The sequence below is a fragment of the Cajanus cajan genome, chromosome 10 (assembly GCF_000230855.2).
Source record: "Cajanus cajan strain Asha chromosome 10, NIPB_CcT2T_4, whole genome shotgun sequence".
Lineage (NCBI taxonomy): Eukaryota > Viridiplantae > Streptophyta > Magnoliopsida > Fabales > Fabaceae > Cajanus > Cajanus cajan.
The window spans coordinates 9546312-9571953 of record NC_138526.1 but is presented as its reverse complement, the minus strand read 5'-3'; the positions used below and the strand labels follow the sequence as shown (position 1 = coordinate 9571953).

At 37.9% G+C, this 25642-nt stretch overlaps 1 protein-coding gene across 1 annotated transcript; it reads right to left on the bottom strand.

Annotated features, from left to right (window-relative positions):
• Positions 1-540: 540 nt before the first annotated feature.
• Positions 541-4718, bottom strand: LOC109791756 (metacaspase-6). The gene is made up of 2 exons (XM_020351099.3): positions 4208-4718; positions 541-2306 (listed from the first exon to the last, which is right to left on the bottom strand). The coding sequence occupies exons 1-2, from the start codon at positions 4551-4553 to the stop codon at positions 1435-1437; spliced, it is 1218 nt and encodes a 405-aa protein (XP_020206688.2). The 5' UTR covers positions 4554-4718; the 3' UTR covers positions 541-1434.
• Positions 4719-25642: the final 20924 nt, after the last annotated feature.

Genomic DNA, 25642 nt, shown 5'->3' with positions numbered 1-25642 from the left:
TAGAAACAAAAATCCTGAAAGATTTTAGAAACTTATTACTCAAACTCCTCACCACAAGAATTATCCTTGTGTTTATACTACCCTCTATCATATTCTAAACAAGGTAAACTTTTATTAGGAATGTGCGATATATCTTTATTGAATTCATCAATCTATATTATAAAAAACGATTTATTTTGAGAAAAAATCAACTTAATCCACTTTATAAAAACATTCGATTAATCAAACTAATTTTGTTTTATAAAGAGAATCAGTTTGATTTAGTTTATTTTTTTTAAAATTAAACTAATATACAAGTATATAAAGTAGATGATTAAATTACACCAAACTAATCTAATTTAAAAGTTTGATCCATTTTTAGAAAAAACTAAATAAATTCACTTTTAAAAATAATGGTTCAGTTAACCGAATAATTTTTATAAATTGAACTGATTTGGTTAATAACCTTAACATTGTAGCTACCTAGGCCACACACTATTCTGTACATGCATTTTGATCCCATTTTTGTCAAAGGTGAAATTATACTTTGTTAAAATCGTTTCTAGATTCCACATAGATTTAGGAAATCGAATAACCAGAGACACTAGGATTCACCCAACCTCTAAGAGCTAATTACTTCTAACAAAATAGTAATTAGAGAGAAATTGTTAGATAGTTGACCATAATCAAATATCTATAATTCTAATATGCATTTAAATTTTTTAATCTACGAAAAATTTCTAATAATTAATTAGATACTATCTTCATACCTATGTTATAATTTTAACTAAGTGTTATACCGCGAAAAGTTTCTACTAATTTGTCATCCACAATACCTTGCTGTTCGAAGGTCGCAACCAATTTTAGACTTTAGTTTCACAAAAGGATTCAAGCTCGTTGCTGTACTTTTGGGATGGTGAAAGGATTTGCAAAGGTGATTACGTTCAAACAGTGAAATACAACAATAGATGGCCTGGTTGTCACATAGATATACATACATACTTGCATATATAGTTCTATACATTATCATCGACATCATACATTATGGTACATATTATTAATGGTCTCAGATACAAGGGTACTTACAAACCCAACATAAAAAATGATTTTAGTCACTAACAAATGGCCATGTTCGCACTTAAAACAAAAATCAAAAAATAAATAAAGTGAATTATTGAGTAACTTCCTGAAGTTCTCTCATCTAACTTCTAAAAATTTGAAGTGATTTAAACTTACGAGAGAAACTCAATTTCTTTTATCATAGTATTGTCTTATCCTATAAATACATACCAGTGAACAAGTTAATTCAAACAAAGTGAAACACATCATAATAATTCAACATATTAGATCCTGCTGATCTTCATTGAAATCACAGACAAAGTACATGTTTTTAATACTCTCAATAAACACACTAAAAATCTTCCAAACACCAGACAAACTTTTACAGTGCAACCCTCAGTTCAACACAAAAGGAGCATTAACATTACTGTCACTGCAATACAGTCCAGGCTTCTGAGAAAAACCCTGCCTCTTAAGCATAGCCCTAGCCTTCAAAACAAGCTCTCGATTCGTGACTGCCCCATCATTCTCTTCCATTATTCCCTGTATGACATTGCTGAATGCCCCATAAGCCGTTTCAGAATTCCCCTTAGGACACGCATCAGCAGAAGTTTGGTCACTCTGGCAACCACTCAACAGAATCCCACAATCCAAAAGGTTGCGCTTGATCAATGCAGCATTTTCCTCTTTCTTGCTCCCCCCACGTGTTGCATTTGCATTTGCACGTTCATCATCATGATCAAGATCATGATCATGATCATGATCATGATCATCATCCTCATCTAGCTTTTGCTCAAACAAATGTTGTGCAAGATCACCCACCAGCCCCATTATTCTGTGTCCCCCACTCTCACCACTTCTTCCTTGTTGGAGTTTGCTTATGACTGAATTCATGAACTTCTTCACTCTGGGGCTTGCATCTTCCCCAAAGATGTTGAAAAGGGTGTGTCTCATTTTCCCGGGTTCTATGTATTCTTTGCCACTTTTCTCCTTGAGTATGTCCGTGAGAGTGGAAAGAGGCAGAGAACGATTCTTCACGATGGTGTCTTCTTCTTGTTCTTGATCTTGTTGTTCCATGTTTCGGTGGAGAAAGTTTGTGAAGTGAAATAGAGAAGGTGAATTATTTTGGGGTGCTTCATGATCATTTGTGCTGTCTCCTATTTGCTCCTTTGTTGCTTCAATGAGGCCACCACTGTGGCAACAATCTGAAACGATTGTGATTTTGCAACCCCTTGGGACCTTGTCTACAAATTGCCTGAAATCATCATCTGTTTGTTTGAACACAAAATGTAACTCTTAGCATTAATAACATTTGACTCAACAATGCTGAATATAAGAAATGTATGAATACTAACACTTTCTTTAGGTGAAATTTCACGTGGATCTCATCAAATAGTGTTATCATAATCGTACACCCAAAAATGAGATGTATCGAGAAAAAAATAAAAGAGAGGAAAGAAAAAATAACACTCCTTCTATCTCATTATGAATGTCACATTTGAAAAAGTGTTATGTTAATTTTTTTTAACATAATATTAATCATTATTTTTTTTATTTATACCTTCATCATATAGTGCTTCTTATTTTAAAAAATGATTATTGAATTTTATTATTTTTTAAAATTAACTATAAAATTGATTTATATTTTTTTCATCTATTTATTATGAAATTGAGAAATTAATAGATAGAACAAATAATTTTAGAGCTTTGTTGCGAATTGCATGTTACAACTCTCCTTGTCTGTCCAGCAGACTTGGGGCCGTACGTCTACATAAAAGATTTGTATTAAAACATAACAGAATTAATAAAAACAGCAATAACTGTTGTCATAGTAGTTAAGAATTTAAAAGAAAAAAATATATAATAAAATTGTTTAACATTTTATGATTCCACCCATCATTATATTTTCCATCAAATATTCTCCCTTATACTTCTATAAAAAAATAATTAACTAATTTATTAAAATCAATGAAAAAATAAAATTAATTAATTTTAATTCATAATATAATAAATTAAAATTTTATTTTTAAATTACTTATAAAATTAAATAACTTAGTCATATTTATATTTAATGACATCAACTGAATTAAAAGATAATTTTTTCAAATAAATATGACTTATATTATTAAGAAAGTGTGGGAATGTCTGGTTATTATTATTTTTTTTAATGTTATTAATACGAAATATTTATAGTTTTGCTGATATGGTAATTAATTTTTATTGAATAATATGATTGATCACTTTTAGTAGAATCTCTTCTTCCAACCATATTTTTAATCTTTCTTTGTGTTTTTTTCTCCGAGACTATTAATGTTTTAAAAAAAATTGTCTCGTTTATGCTTTAATTTTTCACATATATCCTCATTTAATAATTATATCTTACTCCAAAATTATTCTCATAATATATAGATATTAAATGTGGGTATTTTAGAAAAAAAAAATATAATTTACAAGTAATCTTAAATATATTTTAACTTGTATACATTAGCATTAAACATCAATAGTGGTGGTCCAAAAGTCATATATCTCACAATAAATTAAGAATACAGAAGAAAAAAAATAATAATTAACACATATAAAAGTTGATTATGCTTCATATAATGAGGATAAAAATATTTATTTATTTTTATATAAAAAAATCATAAAAATTATCATTTTAGTTCGATAATTTTTTTGAAAATAAGTATCTTTAAAACGAAAAATTATTATATTGCATGAAACCATCACATGTTTATGATTCTAACTAATTTCCAGATAACACAATCAAAATTAATTAACTTTTTTCGTAAATTAAAAACCCCAACTATACATCAGATAAAAAATGACTAGGACTAAATCGTTATAGTGTATTTAGATACTACTTTGAAATCACGTTGAATGAAAAAATACAAATTTTAATATATAAAAAATTGTAAATGTAATTTTTTTTTTTCAATTCCAATTGAATTCAACTGATTCCTAAATACACTCATAATCATTAACTATAAAAAGAATTTTCATCAATTTCTTGTAAATTAAAAACCCAATTACATGTAGCATGAAAATTGACCAACATTACAAAATAATTTCAAACCATACAATAATTTTTCCATCAAAAACCAACATATACAAAGCAAAACATACTAAAACATACTAAGGAGAAACAATGTTTAATTAGTAGTTAACCTACCTGTGATGAGATTCATATCAGTAGGAACAATACACTCATCATAACCGGTGGTGTCCTCCTCGTCCGACTCAGCGGGCAGGCGTGTGCCATGGCCGCTATAATGGACGAAGAGGACATCGCCTGACTTTGCCGACCGAATCAACTTTGACAAGGCTAATCTTACGTTCTTGCCAGTGGGTTGGGTGTAGGAACGATCGGTGTCAATGAGGACGATGATGTCTTTTTCTGAGAATCCATATATGTTGGTGAGGCACTTGTGCATTCTCCACACATCGTTGATGCACCCTCGCAATTCAGCCTTTGTGCCAGGGTAGTTGCATCCTATTAACACTGCCCTCTTAGCCATAACACTTTCTCTCTCTTTGGCAAAGTCTCTTGAGTTTGTAGGGGAGGGAGGAAATAAATTGATGGGTTTCTTGATGATGTTTATAGTGATCAACCAATAATTATTAATTATATTTTATTTTTTTTAACTATATTATTATAAAAAGTATTTATCAACTTGATTAATGCCTAATTATCATTGATAATTTCAACTATCTTTATCAGAATATTTTTTTTTCAATCATGTTATTTATTTATTTATTTAAAAGACTTTAATATGAAATCTTATTAAGAAAATGAATTCAGTTTTTCTCTGAAATTAACAACTTGTTGATATTTAGAATTGTATTTATTGAATATATTTCCTTTTGTAAAATTAGAAAAAATAATTTGTATTTAGGGTTGTATTAATTGTATATACTTATTTTTTGTAAAATTATAAAAATAATTTAATTATTGTGTTTAATTTGGTAATTGGATTATTTATGTATGGTAAAATATCGTATGTCTTAAGGAAGTGGATTCTCTCGAGTTTTTTCTTTGTTTTTGGGAAATATCGCAGTTTAGGATTGATGTTGCATCAAGTTTTCTTTTCTACCTTTAATATTTTACTATAAAAGAAATTATTTAATATTATTATTAAAGGTAAGGATTCTACTTCTTTTAGTAATTTTTTTTCATCATCCAATGGCGTGCATAGAAAATTTATTTATTTTCTTAATGAATACTATCTAAATGGGTATTAGAGGAAACAGAAAGAAGTATAGAAATTCTATGCTGTTCATCTTAACCGAAAAGGAAATTGATCATGTTATTTATAAAAAAAAATGTTATATAAAAATCTAAATTTATTTATTTCCTAATCCTAATAATTATATATAATAAATTTTACACAAACTTTATATTCCTATATGTTTAATAGATAATACATATTATATTTTAAAATATAATAGTGTACAAAGAAGTATCAAACATTATTTTAATCGTATGAAATTTTATAAAATGTGATGAAACTGTATAAAATATAATGGTTGGATTGATAAATTTTACTATCCATAAAAAGTTATTACAAGGATGTTATTTTATTGAATTTTTTTACCAAACTAGAATATGTTTTTTGAAGAGTAGTAAAAAAAAAAATTTCAAGAGAAATGTAATTTTTATGAGTAGAAAAATTATACTGAGGACAAAAAAAATTAAATTTTTGACGTTGTGTATACTGTGTAACGTAGAAAGTATTTTAGAAGGTCATAGGTGATTTAGTAGTTCAAAATGGGACGTTTCCAAATTGGAATGGGCTGTTCCAAACTACTAAATAAGCCTATGAATCTTGGACTGGAACGGGCCATTCCAAAATGGTCATTGTGAGTTAAATTCAACTTCAGAACGGGCCGTTCTGGTTTTAGAACGGTCTGTTCTAAACGTGCTAGAACGGGCTGTTCTGGTTTTAGAACGGGCCGTTCTGCATGTGACACCCTTACTATCCCAACACATATATAGTAACAATGTAAATAAGCTAAAAAATAAATCTCTCAATATAGGTAAAAGGGTTCTCATAAAAACCTTTAGAAACATTCTTCAATATCCGAAATATTTTGAAAATGAAACTTGGGAAATAAAATATAAGAGGTTACAAAATGTTTTTAAGATAATAAGTTCAACTCCATATACAGATACAATTCATGCCCTAGAAATCCTTTGTCCCGATGTCACAATATCAGAGCATACCCATAAATCAACGGTTGACATTCTAGATGTCATTCAAAGTCAGATCTTCCTCACCTAAAACATCCACAAATTGTACGGTGAGAAAAGAAAACATCTATATGTAAAACACATAAGGAAAACACAACATAATCTCATCATTATTCATTACTTAATGAAATATTCACAAGCATTTATATATATATCATAGTTAACAATCATTTATCATCTTCACATCTCAATCCACAATTTCATCAATCTATCACAATTCACACAAAATCTTACAATTAACACTATGCCAAGGCCACGCCACAACTGACATAAGTGATACGGGTTAATTGTCTCACTCATCCCACACCACGCCAGGGTCACGCCCTCCCTGTAGCATCACTTACCCAGGGGTCGTGCCATCCCTGGTCATTGATGTGAGGAACCACAATCACATCACAATCCACACAATCTCTTGCAATTAACCCTATGTCAGGGCTGCCATATTTGACATAAGTGATACGTGTCAATTGTCTCACTCATCCCACACCATGCCAGGGTCACGCCCTCCCTGTAGCATCACTTACCCAAGGGCCATGCCATCCCTGGTCATTGATGTGAGGAACCATAATCACAATCATAATCATATCCACACAACCTCTCACATCTCATATCTCAATTTCATATTACATACATAATTCCATATCATATACACAACAGATAAGTCCAACAAAATAAGGGTTTACACACCCTTCGAGCAATTCACATCTAGATCATCAATTCTTATCAAGTAATATAACAATAACATTCATAAATTAATATAATAATCAATGGAATTACCAATTTAATATAATCTTAACATAAATGATAAAACCCCCAATTATTCTAAAACCTAACTCACAGACACTTTTCTACAATTTCGTTCTCTCTCCCAAATCCTCATTCTTACAAATTAAATATATATTTCTAATCCTCAACACATACATAATCTAATGGGATCATCAATTCTTCAAACAAAAATAATCCAATTTTCCACAACCTAACTTACAGGCACTTTTCTATAATTTCGTTCTCTCTCCCAAATCATCATTCTTACAAATTAAATATATATTCATAATCCTAAATTCATGCAGAATCACATAAGACCAATAATTCTCCGAACAGAAATAATTATAAAATTACTCATAATCTTAAGGGACTCTTCCTCTACCCAATTCCTTCATGTAACTCTACATACAAATAATCCCTTTTTCCCCGTACCTGGATAAACAACAGTTGAAACTAAAATAGAAATCTCTTGGTTTCCTCCTCTAAGTGTCCATCGGTCTTCAGAGAGTGTAGAAGGGAAATAAGAGAATGTAGAAGAAAGAAGTCAGAACTGAAAAAAGTCAGAACTGAAAAATATGATTTTGGGAGTGCCAGAGCACTCAATTTATAGGCATCAGGATTCGCGGAACGGCCCGTTTCAAATCCGGAGTGGCCCGTTCTGAAATCTCACGTCATGTGTAAAATTCACATCCAGAACGGCCCGTTCTGAAACCAGACCGGCCCGTTCTGGGGTTTGCATTCAAAACTCTCAACGGTCATATTTTGGAACGGCCCGTTCTGAAACCAGAACGGGCCGTTCTCAATAATGTTCAAAGGCCATTTCTAAAATTCGGAACGGCCCATTCCAGTTGGGAACGACCCATTCCCAACTAAGAATCATAGGCAAATTTAATGGTTTGGAATGGCCCATTCCAAATCCGGAACGGCCCGTTCCGGGCTACCAAAAGTAGGTCTATTTAGTAATTTGGAACGGCCCGTTCCGGTCTACTAAACCACCTTAATTGGGCTCTTGGCCCATTGAAAATTGGGCTGTTACAATTCTCCCCTCCTTATAAAATTTCGTCCCTGAAATTTTTGCAATGGTAGACTCCTCGCATCTTACTTTCTAATTCTTATGCAACCTTACTACCTTATAAATGTACAACTCTATCAATTTCACTCAGGAATGTCTATTATCAACAAGGGTAACAAGTAAACTTGGTGAGTCTATCCACTATAACCCAAAAAGAATCAAATTTCATAATCATCTTAGGCAAGCCTACAACCAAAGTTTATCTACACACCATCTCACTTCCCGAAATGGGACTTCTAAAGGCTGCGCAAAAGTCCTAAAGACCTCTAGCATACTAAACACGAGTACACAAATTCCTTTACTCCTCTCTTCACCTTAGGCCACTACGCTTTCACTATGCCACTCTGATACATCTTAGTAGCTCCTAAATAAATGCTAAAAGTGCTCTTATGTCCTTCCTCTAAGATCATCTTCCTTAATTCAGGATTACTAAGCACCCAAGTTTTATTCTTGAATTTCAAAACAACATCAACTCCTACTCGAAACGGGTTATCCATACTCCTACTAAACTTCTCCACCTGGTTCACCAAGAAAGGATGTAACTCCTGGTCTTCTCTAATCTCATCTATTAATCTATTAGTCCTTTCCAACATACTCAATCCAATGCTCTTAAGGCTAATTTTACGCACCAAGCTTAAGTCTCTAAACTCTTCAATCAAATCCAACCTTAAAATCATCAAAGACGATAGGGGAATGGTCATCCTACTCAAGATATCTGCTACAACATCAGACCTTCTCCCAAGATCAAACACCTAAGCGTAAGTTCACTAGGTATACATACCAGATCTCTAATTTCACCACTCCATCTACACCCAAGTCAAACTCTTATTCATCACCTTATACTATAGCCTCATATCTTGTCACCAAAATGAATCAACTAATTATGTTTCTCCAATTTCCTTCAACAATTCATTCATTACTCAAGTCATAGTCTCACACTACAAAGGGTAACCTTATAAGCCAAACTTAAATCTCTAATTTGAGCCAAAAAGATTCATCTCTCTAATCATAAGGGAGGATAGAAGTAGAGGTTTCCTACTCAAAACATTGGTCACCATAATGGCTTTACTTAGATAACAACTAAGTTTGAAATATTAGTCCTCCAGAAATTTAAACTATCTCTTTTGTCTCATAATTTAACTCCTTCAGTCAATAGATAATTAAGGCTCTAATGATCAATAAATACCTCAAGCTTAGAATCATATAGGTAGTGTCTCTAAATATTACAACCGCTAACTTAAAATCATAGGTAAGGTAATTCCTCTAATGAGTTTTCAATTGCCTAGAATCACAAGCTACTACCTTTCCTTCTTGCATCAACACTTCACCCAAACCTATCTTAGAAACATCAACCTATACCACAAAAGGCTTACTAAGATCGGCCAATGGTCACACTAGTGCACTAGTCGATCTTTCCTTAAGAATTTGGGAACTACTCTCACACTTACTATCTCACACAAAACCAACACTCTTCTTAGTCAATCTATTCAAAGGTAATGCTATCTTAGAAAGTTACTCAATAAATATCCAACAACAATGAGCTAATCTAAGAAAACTCTTAACCTCACTAACTAACTTAAGTATCTCTCACTTAAGCACAACTTCTATCATAGGTAGATCTACGTTATACCTCTACTAGAAATTACAGAACCTAGAAAACTCGTCTTATACAATCAAAAATCATACTTAGATAATTTAGCCTAAAATTGTCTAGGATAAATCCTCACTCTCAACTCTAATTTGATGATATCACACCTTGAGGTCAACCTTACTAAACGCCTGCTAATTGATCCATAAGGTCATCTATCCTCATATAAACATACATGCATATCAAATCATATTAGAATACCTACTTCGAACAATCGATATATATCATTCCTAAGCATGTATGAATCAATCACCATTTACTCCATATAGCATGTACATGAACCAACTTTACCACATAACATCATACAACCTTAAACAACCTCTCAATCCACATGACATCTCAGAATCATGACAAAAATCAATTTTTATTCTTGCATTGCCTAACGATTCAAAAATATCATGACACCATACATATCCCTTCAACAACGATCAAAGAAAATGATACCTAGAGAGTTCTACTCATCCAAATGATCTTAAACCTATCTCAAAAGAAAGCTAAAAGAATAAGCTACAACTCTTATGAAGACATAAGATTCTAAAAGATAATCTTCTTAGCTAAAAATTTCAAAAACCGCAGCAGATATATTCGGCAATTACAACTAGACCTTTGATCACCAAAGTAGCTATAATTGGAGTTCTAGACCTCCGTTTTACCTGATTCCAATTCCATTGGAAAGATAACGTCAAAGGCTACAATTTTTATGAAGACCACAAAATCTAAATCTGTCAATATGGTACTCATACTAGCACAACAAAACTGTAGCAAAAATATCCTCTACACCAAACAGTAATAGTGTATCAATATATCTAAGGCCACAAAAATACCTCAACTCTTCCAAACTCACTCCTTTCCACCTAAAACTCATATTCAAGCTTTCCACTACAATCCTAAACCAAAACAACTCACATATTCCACACAAAAGACTTATATCTGAAGTAAAATCCTCATGCAACCTAACTCCTAACTTGGTTAATATGCAAGCATCAAAACTTAAGAAAATCACCAAAACTTTGACCTTTCTTCAAGAACGCTCAAAGCTCTAATGCTCAGCACATAACCTCTTGGATTCAATCACTACAACTATGGCTTTCGGAAACTCCACCAATCGAAAACTCTTAATACACTCGACAAATGAATGTCTTACCCATATCCAAGGTTCTAACAGTTCTAGTTTACTAGCACAAGGCTTTGTCCATTACTACTGGCACATATGCTCGCAACACGAGCGATACCACTCAACCACTACTACTTACGTAATCAAGAAGTATCAAAACAAATAAGCAATCATGAATAGCATCAACTAAGCTATATCATGTCTTTTAGCCAAACTATGAGAAAACAATATAAGTGCAAGCACAACACTAACAACGCAAGGGAAACATCATCATCATTATCATTATCTTCATCATAAAGCAAAACATTGTTAGAGTACACATAATTAAATAAACAACAAACATAGTCGTTCATCATTAGCACATCAATCAGTTCCACAATTCATTTCATCATTCATCTACCAAACAAGCATAGTAGACTCATAACTCACGGCCAATTGGATCGACCTGCTCTGATACCACTAAATGTGACACCCTTACTACCCCAACACATATATTGTAACAATGTAAATAAGCTAAAAAATAAATCTCTCAAAATAGGTAAAAGGGTTGTAGACACCCAATTTCGTCCGGGAGCATACAAACAAAGATATGGACGTCTATCATCGAAGAATTGGAGCTCCCAAGCATGCAGACAACAAGACAAGATATCAGAATGCCTAAAGCCCAAATACATTGGTTTTAGTGGCCTAGAACGGGCTGTTCCAAAATCGGAACGGCCCGTTCTAAGTCACAAAAAAAGGCCTAAAAAAGGCTTACAAATATCTAAACTAGAACGGGCCATTTTGAGGTATCAAAAAAGGGTAAAATTTGTAACCCAGAACGAGCCGTTCTCATTTCAGAACGGGCCGTTCTGGTTCCCAGAACGGGCCGTTCCAATTTCAGAACTGGCCGTTCCAGGCCAATCAAAGGGGCCAAAATTTGTTCCCAGAATGGGCCGTTCTAAAATCAGAACGGGCCATTCTGGTTTCAGAACGGGCCGTTCTGGGGTACGAAAATAATGCACAACGGCCATATCCAGAACGGTCGTTCCGATTTTGAAACGGGCCGTTCTGGACCCCCTCCCCGAAGTCTATAAATAGACAGCTGGGGCTCATTTTTCCGGACTCCGAAATTTCGTCCAGACTTCCTATAGCTCGAAATTTCTCTCTTTTTCTCTCTTCCCCTCTCTTTTTGTATTTCTTGAGATTTTTGTGAGGCATTGTAGTGTGAAGGGTTGCCAAAAAGCACCCAAATCTCCATCTTTGAAGATTAATAGAGCTCGTTCAAGAGGTATTCAAATCAATTTTCTTCTCTCTATTTTATTTCTTACATTTGATAAATATTGTTTATAATAAGAGCAATCATGTAGATATTTTAGAGTCAATTATTAATTTAAATTTTAAATCATGTAAATAATCATCAATAAAAGGGGATATAATATTTAATTTATTATTTCTTATCGCATTAATTTCATCATAGGGTACCGATTTAGGGCGTTGTAAGGGTGCTTAATACCTTCCTTACACGTAACCGACCCCCGAACCCAATTCTGGTTATCAAGGCCAATATTGGATCTTTTAAAAATCTTTTCTTTTTCCAATGTTTTGAGTAAAACATTGGTGGCGACTCCATAGAACCTATTTTCAAAACCATTGATTAAGGATTAGTTTGGTGTCCGGGCATTCCTTAATTGATGAGATCTTTAAAAGGATGTTTAAACCATTAGTCGCAAGATCGGAAATTTTCGAGTTGCGACAGATGGCGACTCCACCGGGTACGTTTTAAGAGGGTTAGGCCCAAATAAATGATAAAGTTAATAAAATAAGAATAATAATTTAAATATTTTTCCCCTTTACTTTATTTGTTTTATTTGTTTTGCTTTAATATCTGTTTGTTTGCTTATTTAAATTGCGCACTTGTTTGAAATAAAATTATACACAAACCTTCGCACACCACAGTTCTCCCTACACTCGGGGGCATGAGGGTATTAAACATAGGGAGTGGTTGACGTACGACCGGCCCAAGTTTGGCCTTGGAGCCTGCGAGCCTTGTCGGAAATCACACTCAAGGTGATAACCGGTTACTCTAGCCCGAAATACTGCGACAGACCTTAGAGTTTGCCAGGTGATGGCGACAGAGATACTGGGTCCCTATAATGGGGGCACCTTGGGGGCCTTAAAGACCAGTGAGATTAGAACCGTCCTATACAAAGCACTTTTCTTGACAGGGATCACAGACCAAGGATTTGATCATGATCGTTTGTGGGTGTACGTTGATTGAGCATATGTGTGTGCATTTGTTTGTATTATTTTAATAATAGTGGATTGGAATTTTAAAATAGGCAAACAAATAATATAAAAAATAATAATAAAATTTTATACCCCTTTGTACATTCTTAGGTCAGCATTCCATTAACATCATATAGGTAGTTTCCTTTTTGTAAAAAAAAAAAAGAACCAATAAAAATCAATAAAAGAAATGTCATCTTTACCATGCATCATTCTCCTTTAGATAATAGAAACATGATAAAAATTAGTAAAAAAAAAAATGACATGCATTCTAGATTAGCTCATTAATTTCATGCACATTTTATTTTATTAGCTAATGAGGATTAGGTTGCCGTATGTGTAGAAAGTTAAGAAAAGTGAATGCTCTAATATACGACAGTATCTGCTTTATAAAGAAAAAAGCCCAAATCAATTTTAAAAAAAAAAAATACTATGGTTGGGCCCTTGCTTTGATATGTTTGTTGAAGTAAGTCTTCTTAGAATCTAATATAGATTCTCACTTAATACTGTTGAAATCTATTTGAGCATTCACAAATAAACAAATCAATGAAACTGATATTTATTATTCTCAACTTTCTCTACATTCTGCATTGTAGACCCCTAAAATTGTCCGGGTCGGAAATAAGGCTGGAAGACTCTCGAAGACCAAAGGAAAGTCAGCCGGAAGGACTCCCAGAAGACCATAGGATGACTATCTGTAGGTTTAGAGGTCTTAGAATAGCTAAAATAAGAAAAGTGGGAGGAATGAAGCCCAATACGGCCTCCCAGAGGTTCAGTACGGCCGTATTGAACATTTTGAACTTCAATACGGCCGCACTGAACTCAATACGGCCGTATTGAAGTTTCTGAACTTCAATACGGCTGCATTGAATTCAATACGGCTACACTGAACTTTAATACGGCTACATTGAATTCAATACGGCTGCACTGAACTTTAATACGGCTGCATTGATTTCAATACGGCTGCACTGAACTTCAATACGGCTGCACTGAACTTCAATGCGGCCGTATTGAGGTTTTTTGAACTTCAATACGGCCGTATTGAATTCAATACGGCCGTATTGTAGTTCAAAATTTCAATGTTGACCGTATTGACCCCCAGAGACCGTATTGAGCCTTTTCCCTATAAATATGACGTCAATGGGACGTCATTTCACACTTTTGGACTGAGTTTTAACCCTCTTCTTGAGTATTCTGGGTTTTTTTTGAGCAGTGCTCTGCCTAGAAATCACTCGGAGAGTTGATCCGACGAAGTTTTTGAGTTTTGAGCATTTTGCTTGAGTCTCAAACTAAGTCGAAGGGAAATCCATCGGATTTCCAAGTCAAAAATTATTTTTTAGGAGGGAGCGAGCGGTCTTGTAGAGGGAGGGAACGCCAAAACGCTTCCCAATTTCTGTCAAGATATATAAGAAAGCACGCTTCAAAGGTTTATATCTTTAAAGTCCCTTCTTTTACCGCTTTCTGTGTGTACATATTTAAACTGTCATCATGTAGATAGTTAATTTATAATTGCTTAGAATAAATAGGGGTAATTTAGTAATTTTGCACTATTATTTTTTAAATAATCTGTCATAGGGAACCCGAAAGGGGCGCTGTGGGGTGCTAACACCTTCCCCACGCGTAACCGACTCCCTTACCCGACTCTGGTTGTCATGGCCGAAGTCGATTTTTGAATCGATTGCTTTAAACCTCTTTTTCCAATGTTTTGAGTAAAACATTGGTGGCGACTCCATGAACCCTTCCTTTTATGAAAACCGCTAATCCATGGAGGGTCCCGCTTGGGATTAACATGGATTGGTGAGCCTTTTAATAAAATTGCTCGTTTGACGAGGTCTCAGTTTGAGAATAAGTCATTCTAGCAATACATATTTTTAAACAAATAAAAGAGTCCAACCATCCTTCGCGAGTGCCGAAAGCCCGTTTCGGGCCGGTGGCGACAGATGGCGACTCCACTGGGGAAGCCTCGAGAGTCAGTCCCATTTAGTGACAGATTATTTTTAACAAATAATAGTTAAAATTACTTTATTACCCCTTTGCTTGTATGATAACATGTTTATCTATTTGGCTTTTAATAACTGTTGTTTGTTTAAATTTCCGCAATTGTTTGAAATAAAAACTGCACACAAACCTTTGCACACAACAGTTCCCTCTATACCCGGGGGCATGAGTGGTAAGCCATAGGGAGTGGATGTTAGTACGGCCGGTTGTCGAATGGGTCTATAGGTGCCCGTAGACCGTTGTCGGAAAGCATCACTCAAGGTGATAACCATGAACTCGAGTCCGACAGTGCGTTGGAGCTTTCCATCGACTTACGACGAGAGGAATTGGGTCCCTATAATGGGGGCACCTTGGGGGCCTCAGACCGGTGAGAACAGTTAGAACCACCTTGAATATGCACTTTTCTGCAGGATACCCCTACCTCGTGATTCGCTCGTGACTATTCGTGGATGAGTGAATTGTTTGTGTAAATGCTTATGTGCAATTGTTTGTGCATTAATAAATAACCTCGTGATAAGGTCAAAGAATAAATCCCCATGCATGAAAATGTCATGACATGAGAGGAAAAACCAATGTGTGAAAATATAATAAAAGTAAGGAGCATAGGCATCATTATTAATAATACCTCATGCATCCTCATCATCATTTATAAGTTCACTAATACCCTCTCGATGTGAGTGAAAGAGACCTGTGACTATTGAGATTCTCCGTTGTGGAGAGGTCATAGGCTAGGGAGGGTGATAAACTTTCATCTTAAAAAGGCAGCGCCTTAAAGATGAAAGATTATCAAGCTCACATCAAGAGTGTATTCATATCATAAATAAGCTAATTAGAATAAACATTCATTTTAGAAAGTGGCTGGTCATCTCTCTGTCCTCACGCGCGCGCAGAAAATCAAGAAAATGGAAGCGCTGGAAGAGCAAAATAAGAAGCTCACAACCGAGCTCTCTCAGCTCAAAGAACAGATGGCGCAAATGATGGAGCTCATGCGTCACCACAACGTGCATGGATCACACCACAATGACCATGAGTCCCATCATGGAGAGGAAGAAGAACACGAGGAAGAGCCTCCACACGCTATACCTATAGGGGCTGGAATTGTAATCAAAGAGCCCGAGGTTTCAAAGGAACAATTCCACGCCCTAGAGGATCGGTTGAGGGCTATGGAGGGGCATGATTTTGACATCAAAGATGCCGCCGACATGTGTTTAGTGAGGGACATCCAATTCCCTCCTAAATTTAAAGTGCCGGATTTCCCAAAATATGTGGGATCGACTTGCCCTAAGAGTCATCTCACCATGTACTGCCGAAAGATGGCTGCATATGCCACAAACGAAAAGCTCTTGATCCACTGCTTCCAAGAGAGCTTGGCTGATACCGCGCTCAACTGGTATATGCAGCTAGATGGAAATCTAGTACATACATGGAGGCAGTTGGCCGACGCCTTTCTCAAGCGCTACAAATACAACATCGACCTAACACCCGATAGGTCAGATCTTCAAGCCTTGAGTAAAAAGAACGATGAATCCTTCAAGGCGTACGCCCAACGTTGGAGGGAGTTGGCGGCACAGATAGAGCCCCCGCTGTCGGATAAGGAGACGGTGTCCTTATTCATCAATTCGTTGACTGGTCCCTATTATGACAAGATGATAGGGAACACGACAACACTCTTCTCGGACATCATCACCATTGGAGAAAGGGTGGAACAAGGACTCAAAAGTGGGAAGCTGGCTAAGCCTTCCCAACCATATGAAGCTAAGAAGGCCTTCGGGAAGAAGAAAGAAGGAGGAGTCAACGCTGTAACCATTTCTCCATCTTCTTCCACTTCGAAGTCAGGCAAATCGCAATACAACTCTGTGAAGAAGTTTAAAAAACTTCCGACCACTTATAGCGATCTCCTGCCGAAGCTAGTAGAAGCCCAACTTCTAGCTTATGTTCCACCGAGAAAGATCGACCCACCTTACCCCGATTGGTACAAACCACAAGACAAATGTCTATACCATTCGGGAGCGCCGGGGCATTCAACGGAGAACTGCCTAGCTCTCAAGCACAAGGTCCAAAGCCTTATTGACGCTGGTTGGGTCACTTTCGATTCGACAGCGCCCGACGTGAGCAAGAACCCTCTGCCAAAACAGGAGTAGAGAGAAGGGCAAGCCATGATAGGGCCCCTCCACATTTTTCTTTTAGGAACTCATGATCAGTACCCGAGATCATGAGGACCTTTTCATGTAAATAAGGGTTTTGTACAGTTTTACATACATATATCAATAAAGAGGCATTTTTCATACATTATTCTCTCATTTTGTTCTATTCTTTCTCTCTCATCAATATTAATAAATTCTAAACCTAAACAGAATCAGTAAATAATTATGTCTGTGATTGTTCGCTCTGATCGGGATCCGAAAGCCAAGGATGAATGGGTTGAGTCGGACAGTGATGAGGAGACTATCTCTCCGGATCTGCAAAGACTGCTAGATCAAGAAGCTCGTCTACTCCAGCCATATCAAGAGAAATTGGAGACTGTGAATTTGGGGCAGGGACAAGAGTTACAAGAAGTCAATATTGGGACCCATATCAGTGATGAAATAAAAACGCAATTGATTCAATTGTTGAGGGAATACAAAGACGTATTTGCATGGTCGTACCGTGATATGCCCGGTTTGGACTCCAACATCGTCGAACACAAGTTGCCATTAAAAGAGGGGTTTCGACCCATTAAGCAAAAGCTTCGACGAATCAAGCCCGAATGGTCCTTAAAGATTAAGGAGGAGGTAGAAAAACAATTAGACGCGGGATTCTTGGTTGTATCCCAGTATCCCGAATGGCTGGCTAACATTGTGCCAGTCATCAAAAAGAATGGGAAGGTTAGAGTGTGTGTTGATTATAGGGATTTGAATCGTGCCAGTCCAAAGGACGATTTTCCCTTGCCCCACATCGATACACTTGTGGATCACACTGCCACAAACACACTCTATTCCTTTATGGATGGATACTCGGGATATAATCAAATAAAGATTAATATAGAAGACCGCGAGAAAACTTCTTTCATTACACCTTGGGGCACTTTCTGCTACAGGGTAATGCCTTTTGGACTTAAAAATGCGGGTGCCACCTACCAACGAGCGATGGTGACGCTATTCCACGATATGATCCACAAAGAAATTGAAGTATACGTGGATGACATGATCGCAAAGTCGAAGGACGAGATGAACCACATCCAATATTTGAGAAAATTATTCAATCGGCTTCGTAAGTATCAGCTTAAGCTAAACCCGGCTAAGTGTACTTTCGGAGTTCGGTCGGGTAAACTTCTCGGGTTCATCGTCAGTGAAAAAGGCATAGAGGTGGACCCCGAAAAAGTAAAGGCAATAATGGAAATGCCTCCTCCTAGAACCGAGAAAGAAATAAGAGGATTCCTCGGCAGGGTGAACTACGTCGCGAGGTTCATCGCACAATTGACTGACACGTGCAAACCGATATTCAAGCTGTTGCGCAAGAATCATTCCGAAACTTGGGATGAGAATTGTCAACAAGCTTTCGATAAGATCAAACAGTGCTTGGCCAATCCACCAGTGTTGGTGCCACCTGTCGAGGGAAGACCATTAATCCTCTATTTAACGGTACTTGATGAGTCCATGGGAGCTGTGCTAGGACAACAAGATGAAACAAGGAAGAAAGAACAAGCCATCTACTACCTGAGCAAAAAGTTTCTTGATTATGAAACCCGCTACACGCCGCTAGAAAAGACGTGCTGCGCGTTAGTATGGGCAACACAAAGGCTCAGGCAGTATATGATTAGGCATACTACTTGGTTGGTTTCCAAAATGGACCCAATTAAGTATGTGTTCGACAAACCCATAATCACTGGGAAGATTGCCCGATGGCAAGTGCAATTATCAGAATTTGACATCATACATGTCACCCAAAAGGCCATCAAGGGCAATACCCTAGCTGATTACCTAGCACACGGGCCGACCAATGACTATCAATCCCTTCAGGATGATTTCCCCGATGAGGATATCATGAACTTACAACATGAAGAGCGCAAAGATGATGCGTGGACCATGTATTTTGATGGAGCCTCCAACATGCTTGGATAGGGGATTGGAACAGTGTTAATCTCCCCACAAGGAAAGCATATCCCCCTAACAGCAAGACTCAATTTCGACTGTACAAACAACATGGCCGAATACGAAGCTTGCGCGCTAGGAATCCAAGCAGCTATCAACAATGGTATCCTAAAGCTCAAAGTGTTTGGAGATTCGGCTTTAGTCATTCATCAGCTACGAGGTGACTGGGAAGTCCGAAATCCTAAACTAATACCATATGTTGAGCATATCAAAGACTTGACACATCTTTTTCAAAGTGTCGTCTTTGAGTATATTCCGAGGGAGGAGAATCAGTTTGCCGACGCTCTTGCTACACTCTCGTCGATGTTCGCCTTGGATAAAGAGCATGAAATGCCCATCATTAATATCCGACGGCATGATAAGCAAACGTTCTGCCTTCTGATAGATGAAGTTATCGACGATTGTCCATGGTTCCACGATATCAAACAATATCTGAAAAAAGGGGAATATCCTGATATGGCCAACGATAATGACAAAAAGCATATCCAAAGAAGGGCCATGGGATTTCTGCTGATAGGAGAAACCCTCTACAAAAAGAATTATGACTCGGTTTTGTTGAGGTGTGTAGACCAAGTCGAAGCTCAAAATGTGATCAAAGAAATACATGAGGGGGTTTTCGGTACCCACATTCCCGGACCTGCAATGGCTAAGAAAATCCTTAGGGCAGGGTACTATTGGTCGACCATGGAAAGGGATTGTTACCAATACGTTCGGAAATGCCACAAATGTCAAGCATATGCCGACAATATTCATGTCCCACCAACGCCACTCAATGTATTGGCTTCACCTTGGCCATTTGCAATGTGGGGCATGGATGTTATTGGACCCATCGAACCAAAGGCATCCAATGGACATAGATTCATCCTGGTGGCCATTGATTATTTCACCAAATGGGTAGAAGCGGCATCGTATGCTCATGTGACCCGAAAGGTGGTAACATCCTTCATCAGAAAAAACATTATATGCAGATACGGTATTCCCGATAAGATCATCACTGATAATGGATCCAATCTAAATAACAAGATGACGGAAGAACTGTGCCAAGAGTTCAAGATCCAACACCACAACTCTTCCCCATATCGACCAAAGATGAATGGGGCAGTCGAGGCAGCCAATAAGAATATCAAGAAAATAGTACAGAAGATGGTTGTCTCATTCAAAGACTGGCATGAGATGTTACCCTTCGCTCTCCATGGATACAGGACTTCAGTGCGCACATCCACAGGAGCTACTCCATTTTCCCTTGTTTATGGAATGGAGGCAGTTCTGCCTGTTGAAGTCGAGATACCTTCTCTGAGAGTAATCATGGAAGCAAAACTTTCCGAGGCAGAATGGGTTCAAAGCCGATACGACCAATTGAACCTTATCGAAGAAAAACGACTGAACGCCATATGTCATGGTCAAGCCTACCAAAGGAAGATCAAAAAGGCTTTTGACAAGAAAGTCCACCCTCGAATCTACCATGAGGGAGAGCTGGTGATGAAGAAATTGCTACCAGCTCAAAAGGACAAAATCGGAAAGTGGGCCCCAAATTACGAAGGACCATACGTGGTGAAGCGATCCTTCTCCGGAGGAGCACTGATCCTCACAAACATGGACGGAGAAGAACTTCGATACCCAGTCAACGCTGACGTGGTAAAGAAGTATTATGCTTGAAGACATTGCTTGCACAAGCCCGCTAGGATGAAAACCCAAAAAGGGCATCCTAGGCAAAAGTTAGGGCAAAACGAAAAGCCCGCCAGTACAAGGGTACTAGGCAAAACAAAGGCAAAATTATCCCCGCTAGGATACGTCCTAGGCAAAAGTTAGGGGCAAAAGAATAAGATGTAAAAAACAAAGCAAGCAACGATCACTTGAATCGAAAACCGAAAGGCGGTTCAAGTGATAATCTTCTAGAAGCAAGCGTCTTGCAGCATCTACACTCCTGGCTCAGGCATCTCACCCGAAGCAGCTAGGGGAACGGGAAGAGCGACAATTACAGATATGATTGTTTAAGACCAAATGTATAAATAGCCCACCTTGGCCAGCCATTCTTCAGAAATTCCCTTTGCAAATCTTTCTGTAAAAACATTTTTGAATATCAAATAAAATATCCATTTGTTTCTTTTCTCTCTTGACCATGTGATTATGCCTCTAAATTGATGTTTCAAAAATTGTACGAGACTCTCTTAATAATCGGTCAATAAAGAAAATTGGAGGGGTTCCTATAAAATCCATAACCTCCTGCATAAAAGGCTCACAAAAATATTCCCTCGCGTCGATGACAGAAATTCCTCCAAGAAAAGGAGGATAGGGAGAGCCATTCATTTTTCTAAAAACATTAAATAATAAAACTTGCATTTGTGCATCACACACATTTAGTTGCACATTCAAAGACCTTATCATGAGGCAATTGCATAAAATAGAAAATAGGAAAAATTGCTTGTGTATGGCAGCGGTCAACAGAAAAAGCCGCAAATCAACAAGAAAAGGCAAAAATACAGAAAAAGCCAAAAAAATGACAAAAAAGGCAAAATACAGAAAAAAGCCAAAATCAAAAAAGGCAAAAAATACAGAAAAAGCCAAAAACGACAAAAAAGGGGGCAAAAGATTTAGAAAATCGATCGCCTCGTACAGCATAATTGAGCCTGGAGAGGCTTGCCGAAATAATACTCTCAGAATAACTGAGCCTGGAGAGGCTTGCCAAAATAATACTCTCACAAAATAATTGAGCCTGGAGAGGCTTGCTGAAATAATACTCCCACAGAATAATTGAGCTTGGAGAGGCTCGCAGAAATAATACTCCCCAGAGAAACCCCAACTCAAGCTCACGGAACAAATCCCCAGCGAGAGCTATCAAAGCAAGATCGACAAAATTCCCAATGGAAACACGATCACCCAAGCAGTATATCTAGTCAAAGGACTTAAAACTTCCTCAGTGGAAGATAGCTCTCCAACTCAGGCGTTGAGTGAGTCTAAGCCTGTAGAGGCTTCCTAAATAATACTCTGGGATACATAAGATCCCCAAATCCCCAGTCGCCTACTCAAGAGGCATTCCTACAAAAAGAAAAAATCAAAAGATCAATAATCATTCCCCAAGTGGAATCCGGCTCTTGGCCAAACATCAAGCGTCAAGATGATCTGCCTAACAGAAGAGGCTAATCACAATCAATGACAAAATCCCCCCGCGGATAACAGCCTACACAGAGGCGACAAAACCAGAAAAACAAAAAGAGTCACCCGAATAAGGATAACCGGGATACTCCACCATCGTCGAAAGGACGTCAGCCAATCATAAGGCACCGCTCATCTCAGAAAGAGCATCTTCGTGTCTACACCCCAGGGAAACAGAAATTCCTCAATGGGCACCAACTATGCAAAGGAAAGTTGGGACAGAAGAACCTATGAGTAACTGCACATCCCCTAGACGGATCCCTGCGTTATCCAGCCCTCAGTGGCACAAAAATCAAAAACAATCGTCAAAGCAGTATCGTGGACTGTGGAGACAAAATCAAAATCAACATCCAGAATACCCTCAGTGGATAATAGCCTACACAGAGGCTACAAAAATCAGAAAAATCAAAGAGAGACACCCGAATAAAGATAACCGGGATACTCCACAACGTCAAAGGACGTCAGCTAAACATAAGGCATCGCTCAACTCAGAGAGAGAGCATCTGTGTCTACACCCCAAGGAGTCAGAAATTCCCCATGGGTACCAACAATGCAATGCAAGTTGGGGCACAGGAACCTATGAATGACTGCACATCCCCTAGACGGATCCCTGCGTTATCCAGCCCTCAGCGGCACAAAATCAGAAAAACCGTCGAAGCAGCATCGTGGACTGTGGAGACAAAAATCATCTCAAAACCCTGGAGAGGGTAAACTCACACTGCCGAATGTTAAGAGGCAGGGCCTGGAGAGGCGATACTCAACTGCCGAATGTTAAGAGGCAGGGCCTGGAGAGGCGGGTACTCAACTGCTGAATGTTAAGAGGCAGGGCCTGGAGAGGCAATACTCAACTGCTGAATGTTAAGAGGCAGGGCCTGGAGAGGCGATACTCAAACTACCTCATGTTGAGAGGCAGGGCCTGGAGAGGCAGTACTCAACCATCAGCGTCGTCAAAGGCACGTTGGTGTTCAACTTCCGGCTCGGGCGTCGAGTGAAGTTGACCCTGGAGAGGGTAAACTTAGCTGCCTAGGTCGTCAGAAACAACCGAAGCAGAGCCTGGAGAGGCAGAGTACTCAATCATCGGTGATGTTAACACTGGTGTCTAGCTTCCGGCTCGGGCGTCGAGTGAGGCTAGGCCTGGAGAGGCGGGTACTCAACCATCAGCGTTGTCAGAGGCACGTTGGTGTTCAACTTCCGGCTCGGGCGTCGAGTGAAGTTGACCCTGGAGAGGGTAAACTTAGCTACCGAGGTTGTCAGAAACGCCGAGGTATGAAACAACCTGGAGAGGCTACTCAACAATTTTCCACCGGCAGACGCTACAAGTCAGAAGGTTGGCACATCACCTGGACAATTGGGTCAACTCCTTTACTTGTCAGCCGGTACACCAAAAGGCCGTACGACTAAGTAAAGGGGGGGCAGCTATAGACCCCTAAAATTGTCCGGGTCGGAAATAAGGCTGGAAGACTCTCGAAGACCAAAGGAAAGTCAGCCGGAAGGACTCCCAGAAGACCATAGGATGACTATCTGTAGGTTTAGAGGTCTTAGAATAGCTAAAATAAGAAAAGTGGGAGGAATGAAGCCCAATACGGCCTCCCAGAGGTTCAGTACGGCCGTATTGAACATTTTGAACTTCAATACGGCCGCACTGAACTCAATACGGCCGTATTGAAGTTTCTGAACTTCAATACGGCTGCATTGAATTCAATACGGCTACACTGAACTTTAATACGGCTGCATTGAATTCAATACGGCTGCACTGAACTTTAATACGGCTGCATTGAATTCAATACGGCTGCACTGAACTTCAATACGGCTGCACTGAACTTCAATGCGGCCGTATTGAGGTTTTTTGAACTTCAATACGGCCGTATTGAATTCAATACGGCCGTATTGTAGTTCAAAATTTCAATGTTGACCGTATTGACCCCCAGAGACCGTATTGAGCCTTTTCCCTATAAATATGACGTCAATGGGACGTCATTTCACACTTTTGGACTGAGTTTTAACCCTCTTCTTGAGTATTCTGGGTTTTTTTTGAGCAGTGCTCTGCCTAGAAATCACTCGGAGAGTTGATCCGACGAAGTTTTTGAGTTTTGAGCATTTTGCTTGAGTCTCAAACTAAGTCGAAGGGAAATCCATCGGATTTCCAAGTCAAAAATTATTTTTTAGGAGGGAGCGAGCGGTCTTGTAGAGGGAGGGAACGCCAAAACGCTTCCCAATTTCTGTCAAGATATATAAGAAAGCACGCTTCAAAGGTTTATATCTTTAAAGTCCCTTCTTTTACCGCTTTCTGTGTATACATATTTAAACTGTCATCATGTAGATAGTTAATTTATAATTGCTTAGAATAAATAGGGGTAATTTAGTAATTTTGCACTATTATTTTTTAAATAATCTGTCATAGGGAACCCGAAAGGGGCGCTGTGGGGTGCTAACACCTTCCCCACGCGTAACCGACTCCCTTACCCGACTCTGGTTGTCATGGCTGAAGTCGATTTTTGAATCGATTGCTTTAAACCTCTTTTTCCAATGTTTTGAGTAAAACATTGGTGGCGACTCCATGAACCCTTCCTTTTATGAAAACCGCTAATCCATGGAGGGTCCCGCTTGGGATTAACATGGATTGGTGAGCCTTTTAATAAAATTGCTCGTTTGACGAGGTCTCAGTTTGAGAATAAGTCATTCTAGCAATACATATTTTTAAACAAATAAAAGAGTCCAACCATCCTTCGCGAGTGCCGAAAGCCCGTTTCGGGCCGGTGGCGACATGCATTACATTCATTTAGAACATATCCCTCTTTGTAAAAGAATAAATAAGAATAAAAAGGGAAATTAACCTATGTGCGTTAATCGGAAGTAATGGAAACAAGCCATGCATAAAGAGTTGAGGGTAAAGAACTCCACAATCATTAAGACGCCAACGCTTACCCTAAGAGGATAAAATCGTGTCGTGCAACCGTGAAATCCAAAGGGAATGGATGGATCCACACTCTTAACGAGTTGCAAGCTAGTAAAGAGAACTTGAGGATGACGAATCTCTCAAACACTAAGGCAAAACGATTAGAGCTTTCTCAAAAGGTGATTTCAACAAGAGAGAAGCATTGCTTGTTAAGAAGCTACTAGAATGAAAACCCGCAAAGGGTGTTCTAGGAAAAAAAAAAAGCAATGTTTGTTCGAGCTGAAAATCGAGAGACAACTTGAATGTTCCTCT